Source organism: Athene noctua, chromosome 2, assembly GCF_965140245.1.
Source record: "Athene noctua chromosome 2, bAthNoc1.hap1.1, whole genome shotgun sequence".
NCBI classification, from domain to species: Eukaryota; Metazoa; Chordata; class Aves; order Strigiformes; family Strigidae; genus Athene; species Athene noctua.
The window spans coordinates 64,238,750-64,261,225 of NC_134038.1; the positions used below are offsets into that span (position 1 = coordinate 64,238,750).

At 43.0% G+C, this 22,476-nt stretch overlaps 1 protein-coding gene across 1 annotated transcript; it reads left to right on the top strand.

The window, feature by feature from the left end:
- Positions 1-1,118: 1,118 nt before the first annotated feature.
- On the top strand, positions 1,119-17,067 carry CNDP2 (carnosine dipeptidase 2). Its single transcript, XM_074897779.1, has 12 exons — positions 1,119-1,162; positions 3,625-3,714; positions 4,665-4,808; positions 7,247-7,409; positions 8,931-9,019; positions 9,906-10,106; positions 10,629-10,713; positions 12,252-12,412; positions 14,370-14,534; positions 15,070-15,211; positions 15,803-15,950; positions 16,389-17,067. The coding sequence occupies exons 2-12, from the start codon at positions 3,655-3,657 to the stop codon at positions 16,456-16,458; spliced, it is 1,428 nt and encodes a 475-aa protein (XP_074753880.1). The 5' UTR covers positions 1,119-1,162; positions 3,625-3,654; the 3' UTR covers positions 16,459-17,067.
- Positions 17,068-22,476: the final 5,409 nt, after the last annotated feature.

Sequence of the window (22,476 nt, forward strand, 5' to 3'; positions counted from 1 at the left end):
TTGCTCCCTTCACACCCGTTTCCAGCTCATGAGCTCTCAGTTACTGAATTTCATCCTGGTTTTACTTCTGTGATTCTCAGGGTTATCATGTTGTTCCATTTTCCTTCGCTGTCCTAACTCCATCTCCCAGCTCCATGCCCTCAGCAAATTTTATCAGCATGTTTCCTAATATCTATGGCACTGAGGAGTGAACCTCCCCCAGTAATTCAGGTAACATGCTTTTACTGCAGCCTGGGGCCAACCACCATTTTAACTGTTCTTTTACGAATGTCTATAAAACAATATGAATAACCAAATTATTACATGCATACATGGTTAACAGCTACATGTATCAGAGCTATTCAATTGCTCATGAACAGAAAGAGCTTCAGCAGTTCCCATCTTCTAAGGTCTTGCTTCATTTAGGTCAGGCACAGGGTAATAGCAAGCCTTACCCAAACTTTAATTTTTCTGCACTTGGAATGACTTTATGCTTTTCCACCACTGTTGGAAGGTAAGCTCTTCACTAGGTGATCTTACTTCACTTCTGCATCTTACTGCCATGTTACACTTTCCTTTCCTGATCTGCCTAAACAATTTTTGCCATGCAAATCAATCTCAATCTATCTAAACCACAAACGTAAAGGAGTCAGAAGGATGCTCCCATCTTTGGTTGGAATGATTCAGTTGTCCAGCCAGGCACCGGCCAAGATCTCCCAAATTTCTCCCGTATTACATTCCTCCTTATGATCTCCCACATGATTTCACATATTTCTCTTGTATTGTTGACGCCCTTGTTCATTCCGTTGCACTGGGGAGCGGGAGGGTCATCAACACTCGGTTACCTCTGTGTGTGTCTGTGTGTCTGTCTCTGTGTCCGTGTGTCCGTGTGTGTCCCCGCCACAGGGCGCGGCCGCTGGGGGGCGCTAGAGAGCCCCCCCGCCCCCCCCCCCCCCCGCCCCCCCCCCCCCCCCCCCCCGGCAGGAAGGGCCGCGCCGCGGCCCCGCCCCGTCTCTCAGCAAGCCCCGCCCCGGGGCTCGCGAGGCCGCCGGGCCGCCCCTCTCCTTGCCCGCGGATTGGCCACCGCGGCGTGCGCCGAGGGGGCGGGGCCGGCGCGGGGGTATTTAAAGCGCCGCGGCTGCAGCCAGCCCTTGTGCCAGGCAGCCGGGACGCGGCGGGGCGAGTGAGTGGCGTTGGTGGGGGGGTGCGGCCTGGTCGGGTGCCGTCCCGCCCTCTTCGCGTTGTGGCGCGGTGGTCCGCCGTGCCGCGCCGCGGCCTGCCGGGGAGGCGCCGGCGGGTGCCGGGTGCGTGGCGGCTCCGCCGGGCCTTGCTCGGTGTCCCGCGGTAGGAAGCGCCTGCCCGGCTCCTTATCTCGGCCCGGCCGGCTCTCCCGCGGCGCGGCAGGGCCGCGGCTGCTCCTCAGAGGGAAGCTGCCCCTGTCCCCCCTTCCCCACACCTGTGAGCCTCCCCTTGCCCTTCGGAAACCTGCGGTGTGTCCCCTCCCTCCCGCCCTGAGGCGTGCCGCTGGGGGCTGCGGTGAACTTCCCCTTTTGCTGCAAAACCTTATCCCTAAGTCAAGCCCCGAAGAGCAGGGCCTGTAATACGGGCATGGGGTTGTATGCCGCTACTTGGAGCAGCTTGTGGAGGGCTGTGAGTGCTCTGTGATGGCTGCGGGCCTCTCCTGACTTGATTAATGCTCTCGTCTGGGGTATGAATCTTGGCTGTGGATAAGGAGGGTGCAGTTATACTGCACTGGTAGTCCTTTGGGTTATTTCATAATGCATCTGCTAGAGTGCTGTGAAACTGCAGAGCCTTTTCCATACGGTCAGGGTGACTAAATTGTCCAGTTTGAGGGGCCTACAGGAAATTCTAGCCCTGGATTTTAAGAGGGGAGGTTAAGTGGTATCCAGCCTCCTGTTATGCAGTAAGCAACATTTACTTTTCCAAGTTTGAAGCTTTCTGGGGGAGACTTGACTGATTCAATGTGCCTCTAATTTCTAAGAGTGTTTATATTTAAGGTGATAGTTGAAGTAGTCCCGGACTTAGCAAGTAGTTCAGATCTTGTTTGTGTTGGACAGAATATCAGCCTCTGTAACATGTTGTATTTTTTGTCAGTGTTCTGAAGCTAGAGCCCTGATGTTGCTATAGGAACTGGTTGAGTGAAGGGGAGGGTCAGTTGCACTGGACTGATGCCTGTGTGCTGGTTCCTCTGAAAAGCTCCAGGTGAATCATACCTGATCTCTTAACTGTATGTGAGGATGGTGGCTTTGTTCAGGAAACCAGGCTTCAGTGAGAAGCAATGCTTTAACTTGGTTATGTCTATACAGTCCTTTTGAAGGTGTTCAATTTTCACCATTCATGACTATCGAAGGGAATGCTTGAGCTGTCTGGCAGTTTGGGGTTGTTCTAACTGGTGCTTAAAACTCATTAACCGAATTTAAACTTAATGGATGCTGTAAATTAAATAGAAGCTATCACCAGTGAGTTAAAGGGGTTTTGTATGTCGAGCATTAATGATTTGTGTAAGTACAACCCTGCTTGAAAGAGAATGTGTTGTGAGACTTTGGTAGATTTATTGTGGTAGGATATGCTTGTTGTGGTATGTTGTGTGGGATAACCTGCAGTTTTAAAGTATTCATTTTGGCTGTGTAGTCAGCTGCTCAAGAAATCCTGAGAGAAAGTCAGATGTTTTAACAACTATCATACTTGTCTTGTGACTTCCATGCAGAAGTGGAAGAAGGGCTTAAAGGATCAGGCATAAAGCTGACTAAACAAAATACTGAATCACAGCAGTTGCTGCTGCTAAACACGTTTGTTCAGTCTGTTACATGGGCACTGGAGTTTTTCTCATCGTTCAGGTACTTGGATTTTAAAGGTGTATTTGTAAAGCTCATTAATTTCCTGGCTTAGAGGAGGTGCTGTATCTCTAGTTATAACTTGAGAACTAAGTTTAAGCTTGTTGGTTGAGTGGACAGTTCTTAACATGGACTTAGGACTGGTAAGGAGGACAGAAAACTGAGGGGGGGAGATGTCTTGGATTTTTTAACATGAATTTCAGTTGAAATCAGAAGACAACAAGGAAGTGGTAGCACTGAACTAGTCACTGACTGCTTGCTCATGGCCTGCTGTGGTTTCACTCTGACCTTCTTTGGGAAGGCTGAGTGGCAGCTGGGGACTTTAAAGCTGAAGAAAACATGGTTCTTAAGTTGCCTGCTTTTAGAGTCCTTTGTAGAGCACAAGTGTGGTGCTTTCTTGGACCTAGCTACTGGCATTCAAGCCTATGGTACACAGTTGAATGCCTGTAATTAAATCTACTCTTTGAAGTTGCGTTTTACTTGAGTAACATTTTGCCTGTAATTCTGCAGTAAAGTGAAGGACATGGCTGAAGCATATCTATAGACAAGCTTGCTCAGTTTAATTTCCAAAGTTATTCAGGGGAGAGAGACAGAAACTGGTATTGTGATTAACTATGCTTTTGTTTATCCACTTAACTGTGACTTCATGAGAGGGAGCAGCCTCAAGTTTCATATTAGTGCAGCTTGATGTGTGGCATTAGCTGCTGAAAGGTGCAAGTCTTCTGCAGCTACTTGATTACTGGCTGTTGCTTCTTAAACCTGTGATGGCTAAATTATTTTTCTTTCACAGAATCTTCAGCAATACTGTTCTGTTCAGAAGATGTCTGCCCTTGAAACCCTCTTTAAATACATTGATGAACACCAAGACCTCTACATTCAGGTAAGTTTTCTTTTTGTCCTGCAGCACAGACAGCTGTTGGATGTTAAAAGTTAGGTGGTCAGCTTCAAGCTTGTTACACCTATATAATATGCCCAATAATAGTCATGTCAAGTAGCTGGAGAGGGAGGGAGCAGGCGGCAGGTGTGACTGATTTGAGTCAAGACAGAAAACTTTGTTTCTGAAGTTTAGGCATAGTTCTGTTCAGACCTAAATCTGCATGGTAGGTATATTAGGAAATGCTCTATTACTGGGTAGTGCAAGCAGTGATTTAGAGGTGAAAGAAGTTTGACACTGGTTCCTGAATGCCAAACTAGGTGTCTACTCTCTCCCTTTTTGAGATAGGAAAGGAAAAATATAAGCAAGGCAGGAATAAAGCTTTCTCATATGAAACTGTTCATGTTGGGGTACAGAGGGAGGGGTTACCTTCTGTATTTTGCTGATTAACCTGCTATGTAATTTCACCTTGTATTTCAATCCCCTTCACCTGTGAAGGAATCGGTGGTATAGCACTGTAAACTCAGGCAAGAACTATGCCAAGTGTTCAACTTGACTCCTGCCAGTTGTTTTTGGTGTTCTCATGCAGGGGAAAAAACTAAGACAGCCTTTCTGAGAAGCCTGAAAGACATTAGCTGTCTCTGGATACTTAAAGAATGGCAACCAGAAAGACACAATATGCACAAACTGTCATACTTTTAAGCTTAACCTTATGTATCTGTGGACTTTGTGCTATACTGCAGGGGCAGCTGTGGGAAAATGAGGTTTTAGAGAGCTTTTGAGTGTGATATATTAATGGTTAGAGTATTCCTCTAAGGAGAGAACAGAGCTGATTTGCCTCAAGTTTAAGATAGACTGAAACAGTATTAGTTGAATTGCAAGGTGATGTTTTTGTAGAGTGCCTCTCATGCCATAATTCAAGTAGTAAAACCTTTAGCTTTTCTGTCTTTCTGCAGCGGCTGGCTCAATGGGTGGCAATCCAGAGTGTGTCAGCATGGCCAGAGAAGAGGGCTGAAATCAGACACATGATGGAGGTTGCTGCAAAGGACATTGAGCGACTGGGAGGCACAACCCAACTTATGGATATTGGGAGACAAAAGGTATGTGAGCATCTCCAGCTTAGTCAGCTGTCATCTTAGAAAAAGTCTCTTTAGAAGACCAGGTGATTAGCTCTAGGAGCTGCTGGCTTATGATCCAGTAAGAAATGCACTTAGCTTCCATAAAGTATCATTTAAAATGCTGTTTATTAGAGCTACCACTACAAAGAAAAGATGCTATAGATGTCCCTTCAGATGCTGGCAACCCCAAGCTGTGCAGCATCTAGCAGGCATTGAATTGGTGTGCAGCATGCTTTCAGATCCCATTCATGGAAATGTTCTCCCATTTCATTCAAGCTGTTTGATTCCACTGCCAAACAAAGGGGGCATTTACATGAGAACTTCTTGCCACACTTTTAGATAAAGCCAAGGACATGCAGGTAGTGTAATTGCCAGTACCAAGTGGGAAGTGCCTGCAAGCTACAGTCAGCTGCATAAGTTTATCCTGGAGCCCATGGTTATGTCCAGCAAAAGCTTGGGCATACTCAGACTAACTATGTGGATCACTAATTCCTTGATGTCTGATGGCCTTCTGGTCAGGATCACCACACAAGGGTCTTCTAAGTGGTGTCCTAGAAAGGCAGTAGCCTGTTGGGGTGTAGGATAATATCTTTCCTGCCACGGTCTGAGCTACCTGTTAAAACCTTTGTTTGTAGTAGATCTGGGGATCCAGATCAGTTAAGCATGTTGTATTACATTTGGAACTGTGTATTAAATGCGTTTTAAATACTTTTCTAACTGAACATGAACAGAGAGCACCTGCAAACAAAAATGTTACTCTTTTAACAGAAGGCTGGTGTTGGACCTTAGACTTTAAACATACTGGCTGAAGTTTCAAAAAGTTTTCCAAAAGACTTTTTCAGCTCTTCCAGAAGTGTTACATTTGTCACAGGATTGCACTTATCCCTTACCAGATACAGAAGGATCTTTAATGGGATGAGTTCCCTCCTTATTTTTAGCTATCTGGACTGCTTTTCACCAGAGAATTGTATGTGCTTACAATGATAAACTCATCCTAGGGAACCATCCACTTGATGTGCTTCTCCTTTGAAGAGCCTAGTCACTACTTCTTCCAGAATAAGACTCATTCCAAAATTTAGACCAGCATTTGGATAGTGGCATTCAAAATCCTGTTGTACTGGAGTGTTTGCTAGCTTTGGAAGATTGTCATCGTAATTGGTACTAATGGCAGCTGGGTGAAATCTATGTGTATCAGGACCCCCTGTGCAGTTCTTGCTTTTGGTGACTGGAATTCATTTGTCTGTAGTACTACAGGTCCCAGCAGGGAAGCAGCTGACTTCATGTGCCCTCTTGGAAGGGAATTTGTAGGATAATTCTAGCTCTGCTACTACCTACAGCCTAAAATCCCATCACAGGGTTTCAGTTAATTCAGGTGAACTTGTTCCTTTCATCAGTGTAACTTTGTGGGGGCAAGAGCTGGTTTATTACAAGTAACATTCCTATTTAGAAAACTATTGCAGCTGAATTAATGTGAACTTTAGTTTCATGCTAAGTATAGACAAAACTAGTCAGTGTATTATGTACTTTGCAGCTGTATCAGTGGAGGACAAACTGGTGAACTTGTCTGATCTAATTTAGTTTACTGCTGTACAGCAGTTTATACTGTGTACTGATTACTGTAAGTGTAATTTCTTGCAGTAATGCTTTAATCACTTAGACCTGCAGCTGGCCAAGGACTGTGTAACCTGTTGATAAAAAATTGGAGCTTGGTGCCCACGTGAGCAAGAAGTCTAAGCTGATCTTGATCTGCTAAACAGTGTCTAGGAGTATGTGTTCACTGGAAGGGGAATGCATGCTGACTTGAGAATAGCATGTGATAGTTGCTTCTGGGTTATTCCAAAGGACTAAGCCAACTTCAACTCTTGAACTAAGTTCATCAGCACTACCCTGCCCTCTGCTTAACAGCATAGGCTGGTATAGAGAAATACAGTGGTTATGCTGATCTTGTCTGGGTGTAGGCACATGTTGTACTCAGTGGTATGACTGTCAGGAAATTTTTGTCTAGAGGTATACTGTGGACAGGATGAAAGTGCAGTGACAAGCAATGCAGAAGGCAATATTGAATGGAGTTTATCACTTATGCTTAGGTCAGCATTAGATATGGCAGTTTGGCATGCAGACAGCTTGCTCTGCTAAAATCCAATGTAGGATTGTTAGTTTAAAGCTAACAGTTCTGAGTGGCTTGGAACACTTTGACTATTACTGGAACTTGTCGGGAAACTTCCTGGCATGGTCCTGTCATGCCTTCATTGGCACATTGCTTTTGGCAATCCGTTTAAGTAGTGTAGTTTTGTTTAGCTGTCTGTGCCCCTAATCTCATAGCTGCTGTAAGGTTAAAAATAATTCATTCATTCATCTGACAAAAAAGTGCTGCTCTGACATTCCATATCTGAATAAAACTTCTTGCCTCCCCTTTCTAGCTACCTGATGGATCAGAGATCCCTCTACCACCAATTGTTCTGGGGACACTTGGCTCAGATCCATGCAAAAAGACAGTGTGTGTATATGGTCATCTGGACGTTCAGCCAGCAGCACTAGAGGACGGCTGGGATAGTGAGCCTTTCACACTGGTAGAAAGAGAAGGTAAGAGTGGTGGACTTCAAACTGATGAGCACTTCCTTAACAAGTATGGTACTTCTCAACTGTATTAAAGTTGTACCCTTGATTAAAAGGGCGAAGGAGAGTAAGAACAGACATGGGTGTTTAATAATGTTGAGATAAAATATGCAGGAGAGAAATAATAAACAAGTAGAGCTGCAAAATCTCAGCTGCTCTCAGAGCTTCTTTCCTTTTCTGATAACACTTGATGTTATCTTCCTTGTAGCTCCAGCAAAGTCTTAACTGCTGCCTTCCATGATAACAATTTGTTGCCAGAAAACTTCCTAGAACTAGTTTCTTGTGCTGTTCACAACTTGCAGTCTGTAAGGTCATGTCAGACTGCAGGGATTTGGAACCACTACAGGAGACAAACACTTAACACAGCTGCTTTATGCCTGGAGATGGCAGTTGTACAGCAGCCTCTCTGGCTTACCTTGTGTTTGTGTACAGTGCTACAATCAAGCTGGAGCTAGTGCCCAGACAAGTGTCCCTCTCAAACTGGGAGGAAGAAATCATGCAGTAACTCCTGTTGAAACAACACATTGCCAGTAGCCAGGAAGAGACTAAAACTTTTCTATTTTAAACTGTTACTGTCAGCTTCTTCCTTGTTTCCCTTGCTCAGTGGGAGTGTCAAAGGTCATATGAATAGAAGGATATTAACCATTCTTGTTGCATAAGCGTTAAGCATTGCCAAGAAAACAAGTATCTGTGATAACTAGTACTTCTGCTTGAGCACCTGGTCCAAGTTACTAGGTTGGTTTATCTCATCTGATAGCAAGAGCTAGACTTGCCTCAGGCTGGGGTTTATCTCTGCAGCCTGGTAGTGTAAGAGGCACATTTACCAATGGCTCCTTACCTTGCAAGCTGTCTGGCCTGTTCTGTCACTGGTTACACCTACTGCTTCAGGGTTGTAACCAGAGCTCTGAGTTGCAATTACTATCTGCCTCTGCTGTGATCCTATGTGCTACACTTCCTGGGACTTCCCTGTAGCCTATAAAACTTGTCTTTGACTAAAGCCCTTTCTGGGGAGGTTCACTTTTATCTGGAGAATCCAAAGAAGTGATTGGTCACTAGCTGCTAAATTCTTACTCTTCAAACAAACAATTATTGAAGCTAATACTAGATAGGCTTCTGTTAAAAGGAGGTAGCTTGTTTCTATATCCTTACTGATATGTTTGTGGAAAATTATATTACTGTGAAGAATATGGGAATGAATAGTCCAAGGCAGTTACATCCTTTCCAGCCTTATGCCCCACTCCCAACCAGGGAACAGCAGGGGGGAAGAGGTAGAGTGGTTCAAAGTGGGAGAAATGTTTGTCCTGTACCTGTCCCACTTGTGTGGGTGTATGAAGTGGCATGTGAAACTGCTACTTTAGAAGAATCAGAAAGTTAATACAAGCAGAGCTAGAAATCCTATCCAAAAAGATGTTTTCTGCAGGCAAGAGATGACTGAAGTGTTATGCTAATTTTTCTCCACACCAGTTAATTTGTATCTTGTTTCTACAGGAAAGCTGTATGGGCGAGGATCAACAGATGACAAAGGTCCAGTGCTTGCCTGGCTGAATGCCTTGGAGGCTTATCAACAAACAAACCAAGTATGTGCCCAAAATGTATCCTGCTTCTTTTCATACTCCAGCTGAGTCTAGCAATAAATGTTATCCAAGCTACAAACCCATGTGAGGCAAGCCTGCTTATTCAGCTGACTGGAGGAATGATGCAATAGTGCTGTAAATTCCCTGATGTCCCAGTAGGGTTGAGTTGACTTGCAAGCCAAGCATCTGCAAGAGTAACTTGTCAGCACTTTAAACATTTTTGCTTTAACAAAATGGGTAACACATATGCAAGCATCTGGAGCAGGAGGGATAATCAGATGTGATCAGTTTCATATAAGGATGTCAGATTAGCTTGGCCTTTAGCAAAGCTTAATACTTGCTGCCATTGAGCTCTAGGAAGAGGTTAATTTAGTAACACTTAACTGGGAGCTTTGCTGTTTCTGTTCAAGAAAAAGTGCAACTGGAGATAGTTCAGTGTCAGCTGTATCTTGTGAGACAAGTTGCTATTACTTATGAGAAGAACTACCAGTTCTCAGGTGCTGTCTAGGCACAGAATATGGTAGACTGGATAGACAAGGTAGCTTTGACTCTACTGTGGCATGTAATTTCTGTGGCTATATTGGTTTTCCTAGCCTTCTGACCTACCTTTGGCAACAGATATCTGCTGTGTTCCCACAGTTAAGAGGACTGGGAACAAGTTGTTCTAGAGCTTAGATCTTTTTTGAAGAGTTTGAATTCCATCAAATGAAGGGTGGTGTGAGTGGCATCAACTTTGTAATATTCTGTGTATAATTAACAAATTCCACTGTCATGGAAATAACTCACCCATGTCCATTTTTCTGCTTTGTACATGACACATGAAAATTACTGATTGTTGGAGTCCAGTGTTTTCCCATAATTGATCAGTTCTTGTTTTTCATTTTCAAAGGACCTTCCAGTTAATATTAAGTTCTGCCTAGAGGGTATGGAAGAATCAGGATCTGAAGGCCTTGATGAACTAATTTTTGCTCAGCGAGATACTTTCTTCAAAGATGTGGATTATGTTTGCATTTCTGACAACTACTGGCTAGGCAAGAAGAAACCTTGTATCACCTATGGCTTGAGGGGTATCTGCTATTACTTCATAGAGGTAAGTGCTGAAGTACACTGCAAAAACAGTATTAAACTGAATTTTCTACTGGAGAAGAGTGGTAACTAACTTTTTCATGCCAATAGCTTTTCTTCAGAGAAGGTGAAACTGACGAAGTAGAATTTCTACTAATTGTCTAAATATCTTCCTTATACCCTCCTCTATGATACTTGGTTGAGAAGGATAGCTTTCAGATGTATGAAGCAAGATAAGTCAGCATCTTCACTGGAGGATTATTGCATGGCATAGATATGTTCATCCAGATAGCTCCTTGAGTGCAGGAAGAGATGTCACCACTGAAGTCCCCAAGGTTGGGACAGTCAGTACTGAGGGCTTGTACTCCACAGAGCACTAAGAAGCATATCTGCTTTAATGTACGTACTACAACTGAGTGGTGTGGCTTCTGAAACTGATACGTTCTCAAAATACATGCAGCAGAAAGCTAGGGTAAAAGTTTGTTCTGTGCATTTGACAGTATCTTCATGCTAAAATTAACCTGAATCTTAATTCACTTCAAACCAGGTGGAATGTAGTGATAAAGACCTTCACTCTGGAGTTTATGGTGGTTCAGTACATGAGGCCATGACAGATCTCATTACTCTAATGGGTAAGAAAATTCAGGTTTCACTGAATGCATTTGAAATGGGATTAAGCCATTAAAGTATGAGTGAGTTTGCAGTGAGGGGAGTTCCTGAGGGCTGCTTACACTAGCAAAGCATTGACCAGTGAAATGGTGCTTGCCAGGTATGCAAGGCTGATGCCTTACATACAAAAATATGATGGTCTTCCCAAGAAGTTGTCTACCTCCCTTAACTTCCCCTAAAATCTTGCTGCACACTTGTATGTTAATTAAACCTGCTCTCTTCTGCAAACTTTTACGGATGCTATAGTGATCTCCTTGTGAATCTTGCCATCAAACAGCCAGCCAAATGTGTAGCAGTAGAATTGTGGTTTGACCTCCAAGGGCAACTGAGCACCATGTGACTTCTCACTGCCCCCTGCCCCCAGTGCTGGGAAGGAGAAAATAAAGCAAAAGGCTCTGAAATTGAGATAAGGACTGGAAGGGATGACTTGCCCGTTATGGTCATGGGCAAAAGCAAACTATTTAGGGGAAGAAAAAGAACATAAATTTCAGACACCAACAGCAACACTTAGAGTAGGACAGTGAGAAGCATTACCACATTTAAACACCTTCCCCCCCACCCCTCCCTTCTTCCTAAGCTTATCTTTGCTCCCGATATCTCTCTCCCTCCAAGAGGTACAGTGGGCAGGGAATGGGGGGTGCAGTCAGTCCTGCCACTTCCTCCTTAGGGTGGGGGGAACTTGTTGCATTCTTCCCCTGTTCCCTCATGGTTCCCCTCTCATGGGAGACAGTCCTCCACACATTCTCTGACATGAGTCACTCCCATGGGTTGCAGCATTTCCCAAGCTGCTCTGGTGTCTGTCAGTCCTGTGTGTTGCAGTCCTCCCAGTACTGAACTACAACAGCAGGGGCTTCTCCCCACAGGGTCCTGGCCACCCTCTGGCAGTCAGCTGCTCTGGGCTGGGGCCCTCCACAGGCTGCAGGTCAGCATCTGCTCCACTGCAGACCTCCATGGGTGGGGGCAGGGGGACAGCCCCTGGTGTCTCACCATAGGATACATGGGGACTCTGCACTGGTGCATCTCCCTCCACTTCCTACTCCTTTCTTCTACTGTCCTTGGTGTTTGCATAGATGATACAACTGCTCTTCACAACTCCAAATCCTCCCAGGTTCCCCTTAAATATGTTATCACAGAGGTGTAGTGAACTGGCTTGGCCTTGGTGCAGAAGTGGGTCTGACTTGGAGCCAGGAGAGCTTCAAGAAGCTTCTCACAGGGGCCACAGCTGTAGCCCCCTCCCCTGCTACCAAAATCCCTGCCACTCACTGAAACCCAGGACAAGAATTATATATAATTATGAGGAAGTGCACATGTTGGATAGCTGCAAATTCTGTAAGTGCCTCCCATGCTTAGTGGTGATGGCTCTTGGGAGGTAGAGGTCAGACTTTCATTTCACTACACTTAGTTTTCAAAAGGCCAAGAATTGGGTTTCCCATGGAAAGTGTTTGCAGCAATGACACCTTGTTCTGGTTGAATCCTAATATTAGGTGCTTCTTGTTTACAGGTTCTCTTGTAGACAAGAAAGGAAAAATCCTCATCCCAGGCATTAATGAAGCAGTGGCAGCTGTTACTGATGAGGAGCTGGCACTATATGAGAAGATTGATTTTGACCTGGAAGAATATGCAACAGATGTAGGAGCAAGAAAACTATTGCATGATACAAAGGTACTGTACTCCTTCTCTGCGCTGGCTACCCGTGTCAGTTCAAGCTGTTTATATTAGTAGAAGACAAACAAGCTTCTGTGGATACTTGTGTATTTAGCAAGTAATTTAGTAGGCAGAGAATTCATCTGATGTCTTCAAAATAGTGAAATTGCCTTGAAGATAATTTCACCTACTGTACAGTTGACTGCATACTTAACACTAACAGTTCCTCTGCAAGGTGTTAGGTGCTTGGAAATCACCTAGGAATGATTAATGCAAGAAGTCTAGACAACTTTAAGTTTGTTTCTTAGTCTGTATCTAAGTAGCATTTCAAACTGGGACAGAACTTTATCTCATGCTGTTTTCTTAATGCTAGATAAGAACTGCTAGCACTTTTCCAGAGGTCAAATACCACATTGACACAAAGCATCTGATTTCCTATATATGCAGGAGGTTCAGAGGGTTATCAGAAATAAAGTAGTTGCTCATAGAGATGATTTGTCATTTGGTGTGAAAACAGCTTGAGATCTAGCTGTGATGAACTTAAGGCTGACATACTGAACATCTTCCTAGACTTGGCAAGCAAGGACTATTTTGTAGCCATGAACTAGGCAGCTTCCCAAATCTTCAGAGAGGCTCAAGTTCAGTAAAGTCATGTCTGAACTTCTCAAATCTTCATCTTGGGAGCTCTCCAAATGAATGCTTTTAACAGCATTTAATCTTGCAAGGTATAGGTATTACAGACTAATTTCAAAGCATTAAACTTGAGATGTAAATACATCTCTTACTATAAAAAGCAGAAACAAGTGTTGTAAAGGACAAATTTACATGTGCAGGTCTGTATTCTGTCCTAGTACTGTCGGGAGGAGACCTCAGACAACTCAAGTAGGTATAAGTAATTTTAGATCCTTAACCTTGTCTTTATATGCTCAGACTTATATCATCTGGGAGCACACAGACTTCCTTGTTTAGTCTTGTCCTATAAAGTAATGGATGAAATACAGCTTGTATACAAGGAGGAGCTGGCAAGATCCTATCTATGTATGATACTGAACTGAAGCTGTTCAGTCTTAGCTAAACTGAAATCCTAGCTTAATTTAGCAAGGGAGTTATTACTAAGCTGCATGCATGCAAGAAGGGCCTTGAGGCTAAGGAGAAAGATAGGAGAGAAGGCTGTAATCTCCAAGTCAGAAACAGTGTGTTTGAGAGACTTGAACTGTGACAGTCAAATGTGCTTTTAGAAGATTAGAAGCAGGTTGTACCTGGAACAAAAGAAAGTGTTGTGGTCTTTGTGTTAGCAGTTTGAAGTCCCTTCTTTCTCTTCAGTGAAGTTCAGGTTTGAGATACTGTAGCTCTACAGAGGACACAAATGTCTTCAATTTATAGTATCCAGTGTACTGAACAGCTGTGTCCAAGGCAAAAGAAGAGGAAATACAAAAGTGTTATCTGAAAAAAGGCAGTAGTGCTCACTAATCAACTTGGAGTTCAGTCAGTTTAATACAACTGATATAAATAGCAGAAGCACACTGTATGCCTCAATCTGCGCAGTGGTGAGGCTTTTAGAAAACTTGTGATCTTCATAAGCGTGTGACTTTGAAGGCACCTGCCTGCCTTGAGGCAGTGGGGACCAGAGTTTCCAATGCACTTCCTGCACACTCTGAGCTCCTTTATAAATGGTACTTGTATCCTTCTCAGCAGACTGGTTGTGTCTTGTAAGTTCACAGAACTAGGAGAAAGCCAAACTAGTGCTACTGAATCTCTTAAGGCATCTTAAGGAATCTCTTAATTCAACTGTTGTATCAAAATATGTGCTTAATAGGAATAACAGCTTCTGTTTATAGCTGAGTGGTCTTGAATGAGCTGCATTTGTCCAGGGGAGAAAGCACTGTTTCTCTAAGTCTTATTAGATTGAAGAAATTATTACTTTGGGGAATGATGTCCAACTTGATGTAACCTTGCATCTTTCCCTTTGCTGCAGAGAGATATCCTTATGCATAGGTGGAGGTACCCTTCCTTGTCTCTCCATGGAATTGAAGGAGCATTCTCAGCCTCCGGAGCCAAGACTGTGATTCCTAGGAAAGTGATTGGCAAGTTCTCAATCCGGCTTGTGCCAAACATGACTCCTGAAGAAGTCACAAAGCATGTATGTTGAGATGGATTGAGGGTCACAAAACGACTAGTGTCTCTAAACTACTGTTCTTCATGCCTGGGGGAAAAGTATTTCTGGTTTCTAAAACAGGTCCAGTTATTTACTTTGCTACTATCTTCCCTGTTCTACACCTCAACTCAGATATTTGAGGGAATTGCTTCATGGCCCCACACTGGACTGTTGTGGCCTGGCTAGTCAATTTCTTTTATCTAACTCAGAGGGCTCAGGATGTTAATTAAATGCTGATTTAATTGCAGGGCACTTGAATTGACAGAAGTGCATACTCAAAAGCATAAGAGTTTGATGTGGTTGTCTAACTGTTCTACAGTATACTGTTAACTTTTTCCTCAAGGAGATATTCTGACTTCAGAGCAGAGGTACTTAGGAATAATGTGAGTTAATAGTAATAGAAAGTATTGCTGCACAGTAGTGGTGACCTCTAAGTCCCAAAGATGTATTTAGTATACTGTCTTTACCAGTGTTCATACAAATGTGAACAGTACATAAGACTGTTCAATCTTTCTTATAGGTTGAAGACTATGTGAGCAAAAAGTTTGCAGAGCTGCAGAGCCCCAACAAATTCAGGGTATACTTAGGCCATGGTGGAAAACCCTGGGTGTCAGACTTCAACCATCCCCACTACATGGCTGGTAGGAGGGCCATGAAGACAGGTCAGTGCGTTTTCTACTTGGCATTGGGAGGACTTATGTTCCTGCACCTCAGGAAATACTGAGGAGTTTGTTTGCAGGATATTTAGTGTTCCTCACTTACATAACTTTGACTCATTGAGTAAGGAAGCATGTCATGTGCAATCCTTAGAGGTATAGGAAGGAAAAACTTAGTATCAAGTTCATTTCTATTATACTGGAACAAGTCCACTGGTATGGTGTTGCTTTTGCGTAAGGCTGAGACTGTTGGTAGTTCAGATCACTTGCTTAGCCAAAGTCCTCAAAATTTAGTCATCCTTGCATCATTCTTTCAGTTATGCTAGAGCAAATCTGACTTACGTGTTGGAGTACAAACAGGCTTTCAGATGAAGTGTTATTTGTGTAACTGAACTCTGAAAGTGGCAGTGCTCCAGCACTACATCTGGGGGCAAATGCTGTGATTCTGCAACCTCTGCAGTCTGGCTGATTAAAACAGTGAGACTTGGTCAGCACATGGTACAGTAGTGGTTGGTACTTGATTGCTTAAGCAGCAGTAAGGATCTGTGATGTAAATACAGACACAATTCCAAACTGACTAGTGTCACTTTGTTCTAGTTTTTGGAGTGGAACCAGACCTGACGAGGGAGGGAGGAAGCATTCCTGTTACCCTTACTTTTCAGGAAGCAACAGGCAAGAATGTCATGCTGCTTCCTGTTGGAGCTGCAGATGATGGTGCCCACTCCCAAAATGAGAAGCTAAATAGGTAAGAGAATATTTATCCCTGTGCCAGGCTGAGTTGTACTGTGGGTCTTGGCACATATCAAGAGGACCAAGAAGAATTGGGCTTTTGCTCTTTAAGTTTCTAGAAGTCGAAGTATCATTACTTCCTAGCAGAATAAGTGGTACTTTGGGTAACTGGTCTGTAGCTGAATCTTGATCCAATTACTGCTTCTAGCTTCATACACTTGAAACCAGGAGTAATTTTTATACTTTGGTCTCCAAGCTTGGCTATTTTTCCCTACACTAAAGATGACATTTCTTGTGCCAGGGGAGATTCTAGGGAGGTTGGGAGTAGTACCTGTTGCTTACAACAGCAGTGCCTATAACATCTCTTGCCTGCATAGGGCTGATACTGCAGAATGCCCAAATAGTAGCACTACAGCTCAAAGGAAAACAATGCTAACAGAAGCTGTCTTTCCAGGTACAACTACATCCAGGGGGTGAAGATGCTTGGTGCATACCTCTATGAAGTCTCTCAGCTGAAGGACTAAGACACCTTACCTTCTGGTTTATGGATCAGAAGTCTGAATTTTCTTACAAAATTTCATCAGTTACCAAGTCCACATCACTCCTCTTTTCCACCAACACTCCACTGCTTTGGTGGTGAGATGGAAGTGTACAGTTCCACTTGGCAAAAAACATGGTGTACCAAAAATGTTTCTTTAAATGACAGACTATTCTTTATCTGACCAGCAGTCCTGAATTGCATCTTTGTCACTTCTGTATCACATCAGAGTTGGTTTGTTGTATTCATCTACTTTTCCTGTAAAGCAGGAGGAATGCTTTCTTTACAGCTGTTTAAGCAGCCACAGTTGCAAAACTGCCAACTAAGGTTAAGGATCTTATTCCTGGATATGTCCTGAAGTAGTCAGTGACAGATCATGGGGCTGTACTGGAATGTGTTCAGGTTGTAGTGAGGCATCTGTCTTGCCAACCAAGCAATTTGGAAAAGCAGTTTGTCTCTTACAGTTTATACCTGCCTGCAGGTTTCAATTTACAGTGAACTGGGTTATAACAAAATTCACTGTGGTAATGACTACTGGCTGTCTTTTTGTAAAGCTGCCTTTGTACTCCCTAAAAAGGACAATAAATAATCATGCTCTAGAGTTTGGCTCTTAGTCTCTAAGGATGAAATAATGACTTGGGAGGGAAAGCAACTTCATGTAACTTGGGAGGAATGTTTCTGTGCCTGTAGAGGCAGATGAGCAACACTGGCTACACAGACTGTACTTTCTGGGAATCCAAATCTGTATTCTTTAGGCTCTGGCTCCATAATAGATTGCTGACTTGGAGCAGGTGTTGCTAAATCCTGTTCTCCTGAGAGAAAATGATCTCAGAAAATGTTTCATTTTGACTCTAAGCCAAGTCATCACACTGTAGCACAGCTGATGATACTACAAGGGAGTGGGGGTAATTTGTAGGCCTAAGTGGGGAGAAGAGCATCATTCATTTCACCCACTGACTGACATCCAGCTTCCAGCTATCTTTTGGAAATGTTCAACTCCAACACTTCTGGTATTCTTCAAAAAAAAACCCTCTTAAATGTGTGGCTAGATTGGCTCACAGTCTCTGGATTCCCTGACCAGTGCTAGCAGGCTAAGCTAGGTAGGTATTTCAAGTGATGATGCTTTGCTCTGAGAACAGCCCAAGAGCCTGGTCCAGTCCTAATGCCTGACAAACAGGGGAGCAGCATGTGATGCTTCCTCCCTTGGGGGGCAGAGGGCCAGGAATGTCTTGTCCACCTGATTTTTGCTGTTACTTGATCTGGAGTCTTAATAGTGGATGGCTGTTGGTAGCAGGGAGGATTCTTGTGGGTAGCTTCTAAAGCTTCTCTCCCTTGTTTGTTTTGTTCTGTTTGGCTTGTGCAAGTTGATGGCTGGAGATAATCTGGTCCCATTAAACTTTGCACTTGCAGCTGGGGTACAGGCTGAGGCCTGTGTCATGTGCCTGTGCCAGTCCTTCCTAGCACCCAGCATCTGCACAAACACTGGGTAATGGGCTGCTAGGTTCTTGCCTTTCAGTGGCAGTGGAACTACTCTGCTGCAACACACAGCCTGTACATAGGACAAGGCTGGCATGTCTGAATATTTAAAGGTCATTTGTATGCTGAGATCAATTAGTTACAGAGGGTAGTCCTAGTAAAGCAGCTTCCTCAGTTACTGAATTGACACCTCAGACTTCTCTAAATGGGTTAACTTTACACAAAAAGACAATTTCCTGGCTTTTGCTGAGCTTATATTATTCTACCTATTGATTTGAAAAGTATCAAAACTTTAAAAATCTAGTTCCTGGACTGAGGTAATACTAGTTTCTCACAATGTAAAGAAAAAGCTTATTTGGCCATGAGAAAAGCTGATAACATCATGAGCTGTGTTCATAAAGTGAGTATGTCTGTAGTTGTCCTACTTCCTTTCTTAAGGCTCAATTAACTGGCTGAAGTTCTGCACTTGACACTGCATCAGATCCTGCACTTCCTGAATAAGTACAGCATGGCAGAAGTGTGAAGGGTGCCCAAAAGAGAAGAAAGTGTGTTAAGGGGTTTGTAGAAGAAGCTGGGAAGCAGATCGTGTTGGACAGACAGCAGAAATATTTGGCCATGGGGTGAGTGCTGTAAAGGAGATCAAAATGGCACTTTGGCCTGAGCAAAATGCACACAGGAGCAAGTTTCTAAAGTAATGGGTTCTTTATGAGACTTAATGGGATTTCAGAGTTGTTTAGCTGTATAACTTTGAAGTTGGAAATCAGCAGTATCTGTTACCTTGCTACAGTGGAGCTTGGTTTAGCTGTAACCTTTCTTGTACCTGCCTAAGGTGACCACAAAAGCAGTAGTGCTTGGCCTGAGTGAACAATACAGGGCAAAAAGGACTAGTGGTGCCAGCTCTTCTGTAGCCTGCCTGCCTCAGACCTGATTCCTTGGACACTTCTAGAAAAATGGTATCTGTTGCATGACCTGGTTTGCTGCATCTGTGAATGCTTGTGCGTTGTATGAAGAGTTTGCTTAGCTCATGTTGCTTGAACAGCAGCACTATTGTACAATACAGAAGTGTCTGACATGAAGTGGAATCTGAACATGAAAAGTAAAATGCATTGGTGAAGCACAGAACCTCACAGCACCATCTGCTGGGTGTAAAAAAGGCTGCTTGACCCTTTCCACACACTTTATAGCATTGCTTGGCCAGCTCCAGTTAACATGTAACTTGTATATTGTGTGAGCTGACATGGGCAGGATGCAGGAACAGGCATAAAATCACAGATGAAATGCAAAGAGTAAATTTATTCTCATTACCTCACAACTTGGAGGTATCACCACAGCAGCGCACAGGCAAGTGGGGATATAGGCACTACAGAGCTTGGTCCTTGCTAGCCAGGAGGAGGAGAAAGAAAAGATCTTGAACCTGCTGCTTTTGCCTGCATGTATTGGGGATTTTCACAGGCGTAGTTTTCCGCTGTGTCCTGATCTTTCCCACAGCAGGGCAGGAATCTCAAGGATGTTTGATAAGGTGCCTCAGTCTCTCACAGGCCAATGTTTTCTAAATGCAGATGTTTTACCCTTCAAGCACACAAAGCTAAACAACAATTAGTATGATCTATGTGGTTTTCGACACCTCAGGTGCAAGTCACTTGCACATGTTTACAATGCTCCATTGTATTCCCACATATAACTAATATCCCTCAATAGATGCTCATTAAAAGACTCCTAAGTGAGCTGACTTGACTGCCAGACCAATCCCTGGTGAGGGGGAAGTACTGTCAGGAGGAGGGCAAAAGTGCTGATGTTTCAGAAGGCTTTGGTTGGCCTAGGTAGGTGCTATGTATGTTCACTGTGCTAGGTACCTCCTGTGCGGTGGTAAGCACTGGCAAAATGTTCTTACTGGTTTTGCAGATTTTTTGTTACGGTTTTTGTCTACAGTCATCTTAGCTTCTCTGGGGTGGAGTTATGCCTGGAACAGCTTTACAAATATGAACAGCTACAATCTCCAATTTTCCTGCCAGCTTTATTTATAAGTGAGCATAATTAAGGCTGTCAAAAAGAACATGGTTACAAATTTCTCTAATCTGGTAAGTGTCTGAACCTTGGCTGGGCCTATCAGGGATACTAACACATGCCTGCTTAGCTTAGGCTTATTTACTGCTTAGGCTATTGCTTCAAGGTGTTCTCTTTTTCATGCCCAGGTTTTACTTGTCTACCGCTTGTCTCTTAGGGGTAAACCAGGTAGGAGCCCAGTTTACTGTCAGCTAACCCAAATGGCATGTGGCTGTAAATTGGTGAGAATTTTTTGCTTGTAAGCTTCTGTTTAGTTAAGTTACATCAAAGTATGCTAAACTACTTCAAATATTGAAGTAGTTGGATCACCTTTGTACCTCCTCTGTGCCCCAGAACCCCAAGATAACTTCGCTTTTCTTGTCCAGATTCCCTTCCAGTTAAACTTGATGGAACTCCATAACTCTGCTTTATTTGTAAGTTGGAGTTTTGTTAAAAATGAGAGAAGAATTGTATGTCCTCACTTAGCTATTTTTTCCCTTCCTTTAAGTAACTTAAGCCAGCACTATTGGTTTTCCAGAAACTAGTTCTGGGGAGCTGGGAGGATTACTTGCAGAAGTGAAAGTGGCTTCGTAAATAGGCAGATGGGGGAAAAAAAAGGGATAGCTGTATGCCACAAAACGAAATACGTTCTTCTGTCTTGTTTCCTAATATGAAATAATAGCTTGATTCCTGATAGGAAATGGGGAAATTCCTTGGTCAGTGGCATGCTGCTGTTCACAAGTCCAGTTGGCTTGTACTTCCAGTTCTCCCACTCCAAGAATGGGGAGGGGGGGGATCTCCAACATGCATTTTACAATCACTCATCCACAGGGTGAAACTACTGCAAAACTGAGAATGCAGACTTGTGGCTTGTAATACCTCATTGCTCACTAGATTTCTTGTGTTTTAGCAAAATCCATGACAGTGCATCTTGATATGGAATATGCACTTAAAAGAGCAGCTGGAGTTATTACAAGCTATTATCCTTAAATGAATAAGCCCTAACTGCCTTTTAAAATGTCACTTTATTTTTGCTGTACTGGGAAACAATAGCATGCACATTAAAGCACAGCCCTGGTTTTCAACTGTGTGGCAATACATTTTAGGCTTATCGAGCACAATGTTGCCTAATTTGAAACTGATTTTAATTTGCAAAACAGACTTTGGTTTAACATGATGAGTTTGGATGTACTAACTAAATCAGAACTTATTTTTCCCTAAGGTTACATGATAGACTGTCTTAACTTCAGGAACTTCAGCTTTGTTATCTTGACCTTGAAGCAATGTGAAGAGTGGAGATAACATAGAGCTAATCTAGATACAGTATGCAAGTTTGTTCATTCTGTCAAAGTACTAGCTTAAAAACATTACAAATTTTTTTCATTGTCATCTGAACTCATTCAATTAAACCAGAGTAGATTCATGTGTTAAATATGCTTTTACATTATGAGGAGTCAATCTGAATAAATCACATTCCTGATAACCAATAAAGTTATGCGGCGGATTTAAATCACTCTTCAGACAATCTGCTTAGGCTATACAGGAAAGCTTAGTGGATAATTTTGATTCTAGTCCCTTACTAGCTTGATCATACCATTCTACATCATGATGTTAGGTTGTGACAAACCCTGAATGCTAAGATATGTTTTTCTAGTACTTTTAAATATTCATCTTTATATTAATTTTGCATATCCTTAGCAATTCTGAGATTTCTTAGGACTGCTTAAAATGCATGCCAGTGAAATATGCCAGCTGATGCTGACACATTTGTATGCAGTGTCCTCCTGTCTGGGCAGGCTTATGTTCTACTCAGTCATGGACACAGCCCATAGACCTCATATTTCTGCCCTTCGGACTGAAAAATAAGATAACAAATACAGTTGAGCAGCTTCTTTTGTCATAGTTACTGTGCTAGGTTCTCCTTTGGAAAAGCAGCCATTCTGTATGCATTGCATTTGCATTGTGAGACCTATTGCATCCTCAGAGGTTGTGTGGTCTCTTCACAAAAAGTAAAAGCTAACTCCACCAAGATATCTGTAAGAGTAACTATGTAGTTAAAGTCTTTAACCGCAAACTTGACCCACAGCACGAAGTGACAAATATTATTTGAAAGTGAAATACATTCAGTTATTATAGATACTCAAGAAAGTCTCTATACAGAGACATTACTGTGTTAGCTGTTGCTTGTGAACAGGTGTGCCCTACAGCACTGGTTGTACTGAAAGACTAGCCTTAAAGTATTCATAAGCAAAGTGTATGGATAGCATTTAAGGAAGGATCATTTGAAGGCTGTTGTTACTGTCTCTATATATGTTTTTATTAATATATATAAAAATGCTGAATGTCTTGATGTAAAGGTGACTCTTTGGAGGACTGTTTTCTTACTCTTTTGGACACAGTAAGTAAATGGAATTGCAAATCTGAGCTGTTAATATAGGCAAAATTGTAACCAATACCTGAATTACAAGATAGCTGCTGAGATATA